The 12,804-nt window shown below is 49.9% G+C and overlaps 1 protein-coding gene across 7 annotated transcripts in view; it reads left to right on the top strand.

The window, feature by feature from the left end:
• The window catches only part of Ctbp1 (C-terminal binding protein 1), a 55,641-nt gene that overhangs the window by 18,875 nt on the left and 23,962 nt on the right, over positions 1 to 12,804 (top strand). For 2 of the 7 annotated variants that reach the window (XM_051165239.1, XM_051165237.1), the window contains exon 1: positions 12,101 to 12,254. The exons of 3 other annotated variants lie outside the window; for them this stretch is intronic. In XM_051165239.1, the coding sequence (XP_051021196.1) occupies positions 12,215 to 12,254 (40 nt within the window). In that variant the 5' untranslated portion in view covers positions 12,101 to 12,214. Of the gene's footprint in view, positions 1 to 12,097; positions 12,255 to 12,804 lie in introns of those variants that run through there. 2 more of the 7 variants (XM_051165240.1, XM_051165244.1) reach the window with 2 other exon arrangements.

The raw sequence follows: 12,804 nt of genomic DNA, 5'->3' as shown, positions 1-12,804 counted from the left end.
CAGAGCAGTCATGTGATGGGATGAACCAATTTATCTCAAGTTGAGCCCTTGAGCCCTTGAGCCCAGGTTGTGCTGTGGCTTTAGTGAGGTTCAGTCACTGTAAATATACTCTGAGTGAGACCACAGCTTCCCTGCAGCAGAACCTGGGAGCTGAGTGTGGGTGAGACTGAAGTTCAAGGCTTCACAGCTGGACCACAGATTTCATTGTTTTTGTTTTTTGAGACAGGGTTTCTCTGTGTAGCCTTGGCTGTCCTGGACTCACTTTGTAGACCAGGCTGGCCTTGAATTCACAGAGATCTGCCTGCCTCTGCCTCCCTAAGTGCTGGGATTACTAGCATGCAACACCCTGTCTGGCTTGGACCATGGATTTCTTCATTCTTTTCTTTTCTTTTTCTCTTCTCTGCTCTGCTCTTCTCTTCTCTTCTCTTCTCTTCTCTCTCTCTCTCTCTCTCTCTCTCTCTCTCTCTCTCTCTCTCTCCCTTCCCCCCTCCCTCTCTCTCTTTCTCTCCCTTCCCCCCTCCCTCTCTCTCTCTCTCTCTCTCTTTCCGAGACAGGGTTTCTCTGTGTAGCATTGGCTGTCCTGGAGTCACTTTGTAGACCAGGCTAGCCTCGAACTCACAGTGATCCACCTGCCTCTGCCTCCCGAGTGCTGGGATTACAGGCATGCACCACCACGCCCAGTTTGGACCATGGATTTCTATAACTTCTGGCCTAGCAGCCCACTTGCAGGCTTGGCTGCTGCCTAGCTTGGTTTTCTGTGACTCTGGGTACCACTCTCTTCCTCTGTCCTGTCCTCAGACTTCAGAAAGCCGTGTATGGACTCAGAGGAAGACTCACATCTGAGAGGGACTCCTTCATGGACTCTTGCCCCCAGTTACACACATGAGGCCCATATGCTCCGTGAGACCTACCAGAAGGATAGAGGAAGAATGCAGGCCCCACATTGGCCTGGGAAGGCTCGCCCAGGTCACTCACTCACTGCACACGCCTTAAACGTGCTGGCCCCATTTTTCCTGCAGAAATGAAAGCCACAGTCCCAGTGGCCAGGGAGGGCTGTGGACTCTGGGATTTGGCTTATCCAGGCTTCTTGGCATCTTTAGGCATTTGATAATGCTAGGCATTTGATAACGCTATAAAAACAAGCAGTGCTGTTGAGGCTTGTCCAGCTGTCCCCCATGCTCCAGTGGGCAGGACCATGTCCAGTGGGCAGACTGTGTTCTGACAGCATCCTCAGCCTGTGGGGAGGCAGAAGTCCTGGAAGGCTGATTTTAGCAAACAGGGAGAGACTAGAGCAAAGTTGCTTCAGGGATGTGATGTCCATCTGTCCTCAGTCATGGTGCTCTCACCAGTAATGATACTCAGCTCAACCCTCAGATTTTGATGTGAATGAATTTTTCACTATAATAAGAATAGATTTGTTATACTCTGAAACTGAGTGTCCCTCTGGTCTCCAAGGGTCATTACTCATTCTAAAATCCCAACATCTCATAACATTGCTCCCTGAAGTTTAGTCATTTTTTATGCCAAGCCATCAATGCACTTAGCTTTTCTGTTTATTTTGTTCACTTGAGTTATAGACATAATCTGAATTAGAAGAATCTGAACTACGTTTCATGGTGCACTCCAGAGGCTGAGGTAGGAGGATCAAGTCACACAGCAGGGCACTAACAACAATTATAAATTCCTTTATTAGTATAGTGAAGCAGAGAAAATGAATGCAAGCCTCTTCTTGGAACTACTTCTGTGAAGGGTTAAGCATACCAGCACTTAGTGCTCAGTGTTTTAATATATAAAACCCACATCAGATGAATTCTATTTTTGCTATGAGAGAGTTCAGATCCCGTGACACTATTTGCACTTGCCCTAGAGTTCCCTGGGCACTAGGATGCAGGCCTTGTCCAGAGTCCATGGACTGACATGTCATAGAGTCCATAGGCTGAGTGGACACGCTCCTGCAGCTGTGGAGTTCCCTATGGCTAGAGCCTGGGAGGGCTGCCTTCCTGATACTAGGCCTCACAGAGAGTGCAAGCATGCATAGGCTCCAGAGGCAGCTGTAAGCCAGGTACCTCTGAGGCTGTGGACAAAGCTTGGGCATGTGTGTTCCCTTCATGCATGTGAGAATCTCAAGAACAGGAAGGAATGGAGGGACTAGAGAGAGCGCTCAGCAGTTGAGAGTGCCTCCTGCTCTTGTAGAGGAACTGGGTTGAGTTCCTAGCACTCACTGTTTGTAACTCTAGCTCCAGGGGATCCGATGCCCTCTTCTGGCCTCTGCAGACACTTGTATGCATACGGTACATACAAATACACACACACACACACACACACACACACACACACACACACACACACACACGCATGCACTCACACACAAAATAAATAGCTGGGCACGGTGGCACATGCTTTTAATCCCAACGCTTAGAAACAGAGGCAGGCAGCTCTCTGTGATTTCAAGACCAGCCTGGTCTACATGGCAAGAGTGAGTTCGAGACCAGCCAGGGCTACCATAGTGCTGGGTGTTGTGATGCACGCCTTTAATCCCAGCAGTCAGGAGGCAGAGGCAGGTAGAACTCTAAATTATGGGCTACCCTGGTCTATAGGAGTTAATTCCAGGGCAGCTGTGGCTACATATAGAAACTCTGTCTTGAACAACCAAAAATTAATAATAAATAAATAAATAAATAAGGCTGAAGAGATTACTCAGTAGTTAAGAGCACTGGCTACTTTTCCAAGAGGAGCCAGGTTCAGTTCCCAGCACCCACATGATAGCTCACAACTGTAACCCCTGTTCCATGGGATTTGACACCTCACACGTTCAGGCAAAACATCCATGTACAAAAAATAAACATAAACAAAAATACTTAAAAGAATAAATAAATACAGCCGGGAGGTGGTAGCGCACACCTCTAATCCCAGCACTCAGAAGGCAGAGGCAGGCAGATCTCCATTGAGTTCGAGGCCAGCCTGGTCTACAAAGTGAGTTCCAGAACAGCCAGAGCTTCACAGATAAACCATGTCTTAAAAAAGAAAAAGAAAAAAAAAAAAAAAAAAAAAAAAAAAAAAGGAAAGAAAAAGATCAGAGGGCGCAGAGGTGAGAAGTGGGAGAGGTAGTGCATGCTAAGGTGTGCTAGAACACTGCACCCCACCTTGCCTGTACAGCCACTTGGCAGGGGGTCTGTCAAGGAGCAAGTATAGGACAAGCCCAGTGCCATCATTCTGATAACACTGTTCCCCAAAGCCCTGGTGTGGGCCTCATGTTCTGACTGAGCACTGCATGGCGGACTAGCCTGGCCTGAGAACCGGTGCTTCCCATTATCATTTCAACACCCCCATTAAAAAACAAGTTGTAGCACGCCTTTAATCCCAGCACTCGGGAGACAGAGGCAGGCGGGTCGATGTGAGTTCAAGACCAGCCTGGTCTACAAAGTGAGTCTCGGACAGCCAAGGCTAATACAGAGAAATCCTGTCTCAAAAAAATAAAAATAAATAAATAAATAAATAGAACAAAACAAAAAGTTGTCTTCCCCAACCAACACCTTAGGAAAGCTCTCATGCATCCAGGGAGTTTGTGTACGGCAGTTAGTTAGTTCATAGTTGGCAGCAGATGGCAAGCTGTGCTATGTGATTCCTTTCCGTGATTTGGAAAGCTGTTTCTCAGATAATCAGTATTGCTCCAAAATTATCTTCAGTTCAACAGAGTACTTGTTAATACTCATTTTAGAGGAGGTCATCTTTACCTCGGACATGCAGACGTGGTAGGAACAGAGGCTGTGACTGACTGGTGGGAGAGCTGGATGAGGCTCAGCAGGTCGAGCTGTAACCCTGTCTACCCTCGGGAGCGTTCACCGACTCCATTTCAAAACAGGGATGTTAGTCTCCCTCTAGGGAACACGCTGGGCGGTGGAATGCCAACTGGAAAACAGAAGAGGAAGTGAAAAAAATAATCTCTCTGACAGAAAGCTCAGTGCAGCCACAGTCAGAGGCTGGGCCTTGACAGAATTCCACGAAGCACACTGGAGCCACGAGAAACACTTTGGCACAGGGTTGGAGTGTCACAGGACTGTGAGCACAGGACAGCAGCACTCAGTGTTTGGGTCTACCAGAAGGTCTCTTAACACACTGCCACCTCTGGAGAGAAAGAGATAGGGAGAGAGTTTGAGCCTGTGAGATTTCAAAATCCTTGTTCTAACACACACACACACACACACACACACACACACACACACACACACACGGAGCAGGAGGCAGAATAGGAACCAACAAAGCTGTATGTTTTTCTAGGAACTGCAGGGGACAGCAAAGAGTGCCTGGGCCACTCCACCCACCCAATGTAGGCTACATCCTGTCACGCTGGGTTGTGAGGTTGGCTTGCTGTTGGGTCCTCGCTCTGCTAATCCCTGTGCATGGAGCTGGAAGGCTGCCTAGCTGTCTGTGACTTGGTTTCCTCATCAGTTAAAAAAGGTAACTGGGGCTGGAGAGATGGCTCAGCAGTTAAGAGCATTGCTCGCTCTTCCAAAGGACCAGGGTTCAATTCCCAGCACCCACATGGCAGCTCACAACTGTCTGTAACTCCAAGATCTGACACCCTCACACCAATGCACATAAATTAAAATTAAATAAAAAATAAAAAATAAAAGGGTAACTGCAGTGCTTACCTTAAAGGCTAAAGAGCTTGCTAAATGTGTGTGATTAAGTGACACAACCCACTAGGCACGGTGGCGCATGCCTTTAATCCCAGCAGAGGCAGGCGGATCGCTGTGAGTTCAAGGGCAGCCTGGTCTACAAAGTGAGTGCAGGACAGCCAAGGCTACACAGAGAAACCCTATCTCGGAAAAAAAAAAAAAAAAAAAGACACAGCCCTCTGAAGAGAGACAGACAGCAACCTCTGCTATATGTCATCTTCGCCTCAGAGTCCCTGGTACGCTCTCACCATTGCTAGTCGACATTTTAGCCCTATTGAGAGTATAGAGGAGAAAAGGAAAGAACAAGAAAACACATTCAGATTAGAAAGGAAGCAAATTCCACACATAGCAACTTCTGAAAGAGTTCCACACCTAAGAGTGAACCTAACCAAAGAGATGGGAAGTGTGTATGCCAAACGCTATAAAGGACGGTTAAAGCAAACAAAGAATAAATAAATGGGAAGGCACCCGGTAAACACGGACAGGAAGACTTGCCAAGATGCCACTGTCATTCAAAGTGATCTATACAAGGCAGCTTCAACCCAAGGCAGCTTAGAGATGCAGACACAAAACCTCATTTACATGAGCTTGCCAGGGCCTCCAGAAACTAAAACATCAAGAACTTGCGATATTTTAAACAGCAGAAATATTTGTCCTCAAGACATCTGGAGATGGAACATTCCAGAGACGCTTGGCATTTGTCTGGCCTCATAACGTGAGTCTTGTTGAACAAGGAGGGGGCTGACAATTTCTTCTCATCCTCTTTACTTTTACACTGTGTCTTGTCAACATTACCAGCTGTGACCAAAAGACAACTCAGATTTCTGTGTTCATTCAAGGAAGCTGTTCCTTCGCCCAGAAGGGCACAAATGATCTGATCCTAGAGCAATGTCTGGTACCATAAAAGCTAGAGCACTGCTAATGGGAGCCTGCTGTGTGAGGCACAGACCTACCAGTCATCCCTTCCACCCTCACCCATAAAATTTATTTAGTTAGGTTTTTTTGTTTTTGTTTTTTGAGACAGGTTTCTCTGTGTAGCCCTGGCTGTCCTGGAACTTGCTCTGTAAACCAGGCTGGCCTTGAACTCAGATATCTGCCTGCCTCTGCCTCCTGTGTGCTGGGATTAAAGTTGTGTGCCACCATGCCTGGCTAAAATTTAATATGCTGAAGTGTGTCCTGCCTAGTAACAATGCTGTTTACGTGAATGACTTATTTGTTCTGGGAGAGTAGATGGACACTCACTCATACACACTGACATCACAGTGACCACAGAGCAGGGAGAAAGAAACAAATATCTAGAGGCTGTGCTGAGGCTGCCGTGGCAGAAAGCCCTGCCCTCCCTCTGACCACAGTGCATCATTGAGGACCCCACAGAAAACTCCACTTTTCAAGACTTTGGGGAAAATAGACGACATGCTTTCATATTGTTATTTTATAAAATAATTTTGTTACAAAAATTAGAATCTTGCCTGACGTGGTGGCGCATGCCTTTAATCCCATTACTTGAGAGGCAGAGACAGGGAGATCTCTGTGAGTTCGAGGCCAGCCTTGTCTACAAAGAGAGTTCCAGGACAGCCAGGGACAGTCAGAGAAACCCTGTCTCAAAAAAAAAAAAAAAAAAAAAAAAAAAAATAGACTCTCTGCCTCACTCATCTTGTGTGAGTGTTCATATCACTGTGACTGACTGTCTGACATGACCAAGCTAATAGGTTATTTTGTTCATGGTTTTGGAGGTCTCAGTGCACCATGGTAAGGAGGGCACAGGGGAGAGGCCCTCTCAGTAAACCATACCAACTGGCTCCTTTTCTTCTCTCCACTGGGGCTCCAGCCCATAATGGCTCTGCCCACATTCAGGGTAAGTCCTCCTCCTTAGTCCTCCTGGAGATGTTTTCACAGACAAAACCTAGGTGTGCAGAACTAATCTCCTTGGTCTTAATCTAATCAAGCTGCCAATCAAGATTAACCATGTTGTGTTGTGACTATTTTGCAGCAACGTTTTATTTTTTTTATTTTTTTTTGATGGTATGTTGACAAGCTATAGCTGTAGATGTGGGAAATCCTGAGGCCTGGAGACACCCTAGCTGTGGCATTAACGATGCATGGCTTTTCACAAAGCGCTGAGACTCTGGGTAAGTGAGGCCTCAGCTCCAGGATCCAAAGATGCTTGTGGCACCTATAGTGCACATGTGTTGTGAAGCTAAGATTTTGCAGGGCCATGGTCTGGATCCACTAGAGATGTCTATTATATTCCTACTGGAGCCCTCTAGTGGAGCGACAGGCCACCATGCTTGCTGAAATTCAGCTGTGTGCATCTTTACAGAGGCCCAGCCTTGTAGTTTCTGGCTACATCAAACCTCTCTTCTGGTAGCATTTATTTCTCTCTCCCAGGCTGACGCTGGTAGCTCTGGAGCTCTGGGAGGATCCTGGTTGCTGCCTCAGGAATGGAAACTGCCAAAGAAGAAAATTCAGCAGGTAATGTACCAAGGAGCCTTGAGAAACACAGGGCCATATGCACAGAAAGTTGTTCATTGTTCATGAGAGTAAATGCCCTGACTCTGGTCACTGCATTGTATGCAAAGACTATCTGGTATATTATGTGGATGCATTTCCTGTCAAAACAAACAAACAAACAAATGACATATAGTGGAGGTAGGAAATATAAGGTGGGACATCCAGCAGGCAGAAGGCATTCTGGGATAGGGCCATGAGTGGGAGATTCACTTGGAAAGATGTGAAGAGGATGGACGCGTGGTACCTAAGCAGAGGTAACCAGCCATGTGGCAAACTGTAGATTAGTGTAATGGGTTATTTTAAGGTGTAAGCTGGTCAGAGAAAAGCCTAGCTATATGGCCTAGGTATTTGTACAAATATTTTGAGTATTATGAGTTGTTATTCCAGGATGTTGGGGTCAGCAGAAAAAAAAAAAAAAAAAAAAAAACCACCCTGCAACAGCACTGAATAGCAGAGGAGAGTTCTGTGGGTGGCCATAACCCCAGCCAGAGAGGCCAGCAGCAGGAATAAGGCACCACTGGCAGCAGAGGGGATGCAGGTGTCAGTTTAAAATGTCTCCCATATGTTTGGATACTTGTTTCCCAGACAGTGGCAGTGTTTTGGGAGATGGTGAAACCTTTGGGATTTGTGGACTAGTTAGCAGGAGTGGGCTCTGTGCGCACCTGCATGGGAATGGGGTGGGGAGCACGGCGTTGGAGGCGGTACCTGTTCTCTGCTTGCTGTCTGCTAAGATGTGAGGAGCTCTGCCCCGGGCTCCCACCACTGTGAGCTGACCCACTCTCACTGGCATCTTCCCTGCCATGACAGACTAAACAACCCCTCACCCTTTCCAGCTGTTTCTTTCAGGTTTTCTGTCATGGTGACATGAAGAGTAACCAATACAAAGGCAGAGTCGTGGCACAGCACGACAAGCCTGTGGAGGGAGGCTGCAGAACGTAAAACTGAGCAGCTGCTGATCTGTGGCTCACTTTCATTCTTGACTTTCTCTTGCCATGGAGCGACACCACGACCAAGACAACATATAGAAGAAAACATTTAATTAAAGGGCTCACAATTCCAGGGGGTTAGGGTCTATGATCATCACGCAGGAAGCGTGGCCATAGATAGGCAGGCATGGTGCTGAAGGGGTCCCTGAGAACTTACATCTGACGCACAAGCAGGAGGCAGACAGAGGTAACTGGGAATAGCATGGGCTTTTGATACCTTAAAGTCCACTCCCAGTGACACTCCTCCTCCAACGAGGCCACACCTCCTAATCCTTCCCAAACAGTTCTGTCAGCTGGGCGCCAAACATTCAAATAGATGAGCCTATGGGGACCATCTTCATTTAAACAACCACATTTGTTTAATTTTAAGATGTTTCCTCCCCCTAGAAGTTGGGAGAGGGGTTTGGTTCCAGCTACATTTAAAAATAAAACAGATATGAAAAAGAAAATATTTCTGGGCTGAGATTGCCTGCTTCCTTAGGAGCCTTTACTGGGCTCAACCCTGTGTGAAGTTTGTTGCACATGTGGCCTTCTGTAAGCTGTCATTCAAAGTCCAAAGGATAGGCCTGGATTTCCTTCTCTCAATTTTGTTTGTTTTCCCTCGCCTTGGTGTATCCCAGCCTGATTCCCAATGGAGAGGATGGAGCAACAAGGACCCCGTCCCCATCACCCTTTCGGCTTAGTGACCAGATTTTAGGCTCTGCCTGCTGCTCCCAGTTCTAACCCCTCTCTCCAGAAGTCACTTTTGAATCACCCATCCCCATGAAGCTGACGAGCCCAGTGGGGCCTCTGCCATTTGTATCCCAACAACCATGACATCCCTCCCCAAAAGCCCCTGAACCTGCAAACCCAGCTCTTCCTGGCCTTCAGCCACAGGCTTCTGTTTCCATCATAATATCTGGGCTTTGGATTTTCTACTGGCTTTCCTGGGGTGTTCTTTTCCCAAGTGTAATGGAAGTTCTGGTTGCTTTGTAAACTCAGTTATGTTATGTAAATGTTTTTGTTTTAATCACAAGTGTGAGATTTTAGTTTGGGCTTTAGTGTGTCCATAGTTGACAGTTGCCTCCTGCGGGGTGTGGTGTTTGCCAGCTGGTAACAGCCTGCCTAGCGTGTGTGTGTGTGTGTGTGTGTGTGTGTGTGTGTGTGTGTGTGTGTGATGGAGAAGGGCATGGTCTAGGACTCTGAGGGAGATAAATACGAGAGTGTGAAGAGAGAAAGTGTAGTGTGCAGCGGTGGTGCACGGAGGGTAGTAGTTTGGGGAGACCAGGGATGGATGGTATGGCGGAGAGAAATATTTCAATGCAAAAGCTTGGCGGAGACTGCTTGCTGCGGTTGCTGTCGATGGAGATTGGCACTGCCTCAAAATAACCCAATTGACCCTAACCATCAGGGAGAAGTAAAGGGGTCTGTGCCCACTCTCTCCCTAATCTTCTTTCTCTCTTACCCAGGGTAAAGGTGTTGGTGGAAGGGAGGTAGAGGCTCCAATACTCCAAATAAAATAGGGCTTTTTTGTTTGGTTGGTTTTTCGAGACAGGGTCTCTCTGTGTAGCCTTGGCTGTCCTTAACTCACTCTGTAGACCAGGCTGGCCTCGAACTCACAGTGATCTACCTGCCTCTGCCTCCTGAGTGTTGGAATTAAAGGCGTGTGCTACCACGCCTGGCCTTAAAATAGTTTTGTTTTGTTTTTAAAGCATCAACACTCAAGTCTCTGCAGAACTGCTCCCTACTTCTCCACATGTTTCCAACTACCAGGCCTCACTGCCTGGTACATCACTCTTAAACTTTCCAGATGCTTCCCAGGGGCTCAGCAGATATATGGATGTCTATATCTTGGGGACCAGAAAAGCAAATGAGCATTACATTGGAGACCTCACTAGAGCCTTGGAATGCACCTAGAATATGTCTTATAGTGGGTATGCTTAATGGTCCATCCAGTTTCTACACATTATCCAATCTTGTTTTGTTTTTCGAGACAGGGTCTGTGTAGCCCTGGCTGTCCTGGACTCACTTTGTAGACCAGGCTGGCCTGGAACTCACAGAGATCTGCCTGCCTCTCCCTCCCTGAGTGCTGGGATTACAGGCCTGCACCACTGTGCCCGGCTACTCTGTATAAATCATGCAATCATCTCAACAATTGAGAAAGGCAGAGTAGAAAACCTTTAGTGTTAGAGTCTCAAATTGCTTCCAAGAGGGGCCAATACACAGAGCAGCATCTTGGGGAGGTCCTGTCTGTCCGTAGGTCTCTTTGGTTGGGTACAGGGTATCCACTAGCTTCGGAAGGCAGATGTGGTTTGGTTAAGGTGAAGGAGGAGCTGCATTACCAGGTCCTTTCCTTGGGTGAGAACCTAGCACTTTCTGATAAGGGAAGAGCTGGGGGGTAGGGTTTCCCTGGTCTTGCCCTCCCAGGAAGAGTACAGCTTTGCCAGAGGGTGGACAGCTGAGGCAGGCAGGATGGGTCCGTTTACCAGGTTAAGTCCAACCTGTGGCCTGTGGTGGAGACAGGCAGGGCACGGGTGAGCATCATACTCTCTTACTGGCACTCAGAGCACCAGGCCTTCAACAGCGCTGAGCAGAGCGGAGTGCCGGGTGAGCTGGCCCAACAGACACCAGATCCTCTCTCAGAAGCAGGTGGCGCAGGTGCCTGCGGGTCACAGGGGTGTGTTCAGAGCCACCTGGCCGTGTCCATGTCTCTACCCTGCGGCTTTCCTCCTCGCATACTCAGGAACAGACCCTTGCTTTCAGGGACTGTCTCTGGAGTGGGAGGAAGGGTCCAAATCAGTGTGATGGTGACAAGTAACCTGGGTTTCCTCTAGCGCAATGGAAGGCTTTAATTTTTAAACAAGCCCTGATAGAATCCCTCACAGGGATGGAGTGGTGTAGTGGTTCTGGTCGTACTGTGCAAGAAAAATGAGGATTGGGTAGGCTCAGAAGAAATGGGAGGTGTCAGGTGCCTTGGAGTTGCCATGCTAGGATGGAAGAACTGGGAGGAGCCATTTGGATTATCTGGAGGAAGTTACCAACGGCATGAGAAAACAGGAGCAGAACGGGAGAGGCAGTCCCGGATTGGGGTGGGGGCCAAGGGGAGATGTGTGTGTCGGCTGGCCTTCCCCCTAGCCCTTAGTCTCTTTAGGAAGTAGCGTAGCAGGTTTGATACGCCACTTGTTAGATTCTTTTCTCCATCCATGTCTGTTAATGGATCAAATTGGAAGGTATTTTCAAATCATTTGTTCTGTGAACAGTCCCTCGTCATCCCGTCACTGCATCCGCCTACCTTTCTCAAAGATTGGATTTTCAAAACACGTAGGTAACAAGATGGGTTTCAGCACCCTCTAGTTAGTGCTGCTTTCGTGATTTTTTTTTTTTTTTAAACAGCTAAGCTGTATCACTCGCCATGCCTGCCTGACAGTCCCAGCAACAGCTTGTCTCCCACTGTGGGTGCGCGGCGGGCGTCTGGCCCTGCGCACAGATCACCTTCCCGGCTGGGGCGCTGTCCAGCTCCAGCCGTACTCAGGCCGGGTGCGCCCCTCTCGCTGTCCGCTCGAGGCCGCGGCGACCAGCCTGGTAGCGCCCCACGCGGATGGGCGCTCCACCACGCGGGCTCCAGCCCGGGTCACCGCGTCAAGGAGTGGCAGAGGCGCAGTCCGGGGTACGCGCAGGGAGGGGAGGGGAGGGACAGGGCGGGTACAGCTGGGGGCGTGTCCAGAAAGGGATTCCAGCCTGGGAGGGGCGCGGGTGGTGGGGGCCCAGCGCCCGGCCGGCGGGCAGCGCGGCCCCTGAGCCGCCCGCGTACGTCCAGCGCGCCTCCTTGCCGGCAAACAGCAGACCAACCGAGGCCACGCCCGCGCGCGCGCGCCGCGTGTCCCCGCCCGCTCGTCGGTCGGAGCGCGGCTGGCGGCGCGGTGGCGGCTCGGCACGGCGGCGGCCGGGCGCAGGCGGCCGGGCGGAGCAGCAGACTGCGCCGAAGCCGCCCCAGGCGCAGGGCTCGCGGCGGCGGAGAGCGCCGGACTCATCGGGGCCCGCGGCCACCCGCGCCTTTCAATGGGCAGCTCGCACTTGCTCAACAAGGGCCTGCCGCTGGGTAAGGCCGCGCGCGCGCGCATTTCCGGCTGCGGGCGGGAGGGGGTGCGGAGGGGTGCGGGGGCGGGGCGGCCGGGCGCGCGCGGCGCTGGCTTTTGTGTGCGAGTGCGCGTGCGCGTTCGGCGCGCGGGGGAGGGGGGGGACCTTGCGGCCTGCGGGCGGTGCGCATGCGTGAACCGCTGCACATGAGTGCGCGTGCGTGTGCGCGTCCCTATTTTTTTTCCCCTTACCCGCTCGCGACCGGCGCAGGTGACAAAGGGGCCTGTGGTGCTACGACCCGGTGTGTGACCGAGCTGGGCCTGTCTTCCTGGCCTGTAGTCCCGTGAGGCTCCTTCCCGTGGACACCCCGGCGGGACCTAGGTGTTCCCTTAACGATGAGCCTGCGGGTCTCGCCGGGGCCTCGGGTCGGCTGATCCGGGAGCTGGCATTTTCTAGAGATTGGCACTGAAGGAACATGGGTAGCCTACAAGCCTATCACTCTCCTAGTGATGCCCATCTTGGCCTCTAGATTTGGGCCATTTAGGTTTTTTTTTTTTTTTATTCATTTGTGA

Source organism: Acomys russatus, chromosome 22 (genome assembly GCF_903995435.1).
Source record: "Acomys russatus chromosome 22, mAcoRus1.1, whole genome shotgun sequence".
In the NCBI taxonomy this organism is placed as follows: Eukaryota; Metazoa; Chordata; class Mammalia; order Rodentia; family Muridae; genus Acomys; species Acomys russatus.
This window is presented reverse-complemented; position numbering and strand designations above follow the sequence as displayed.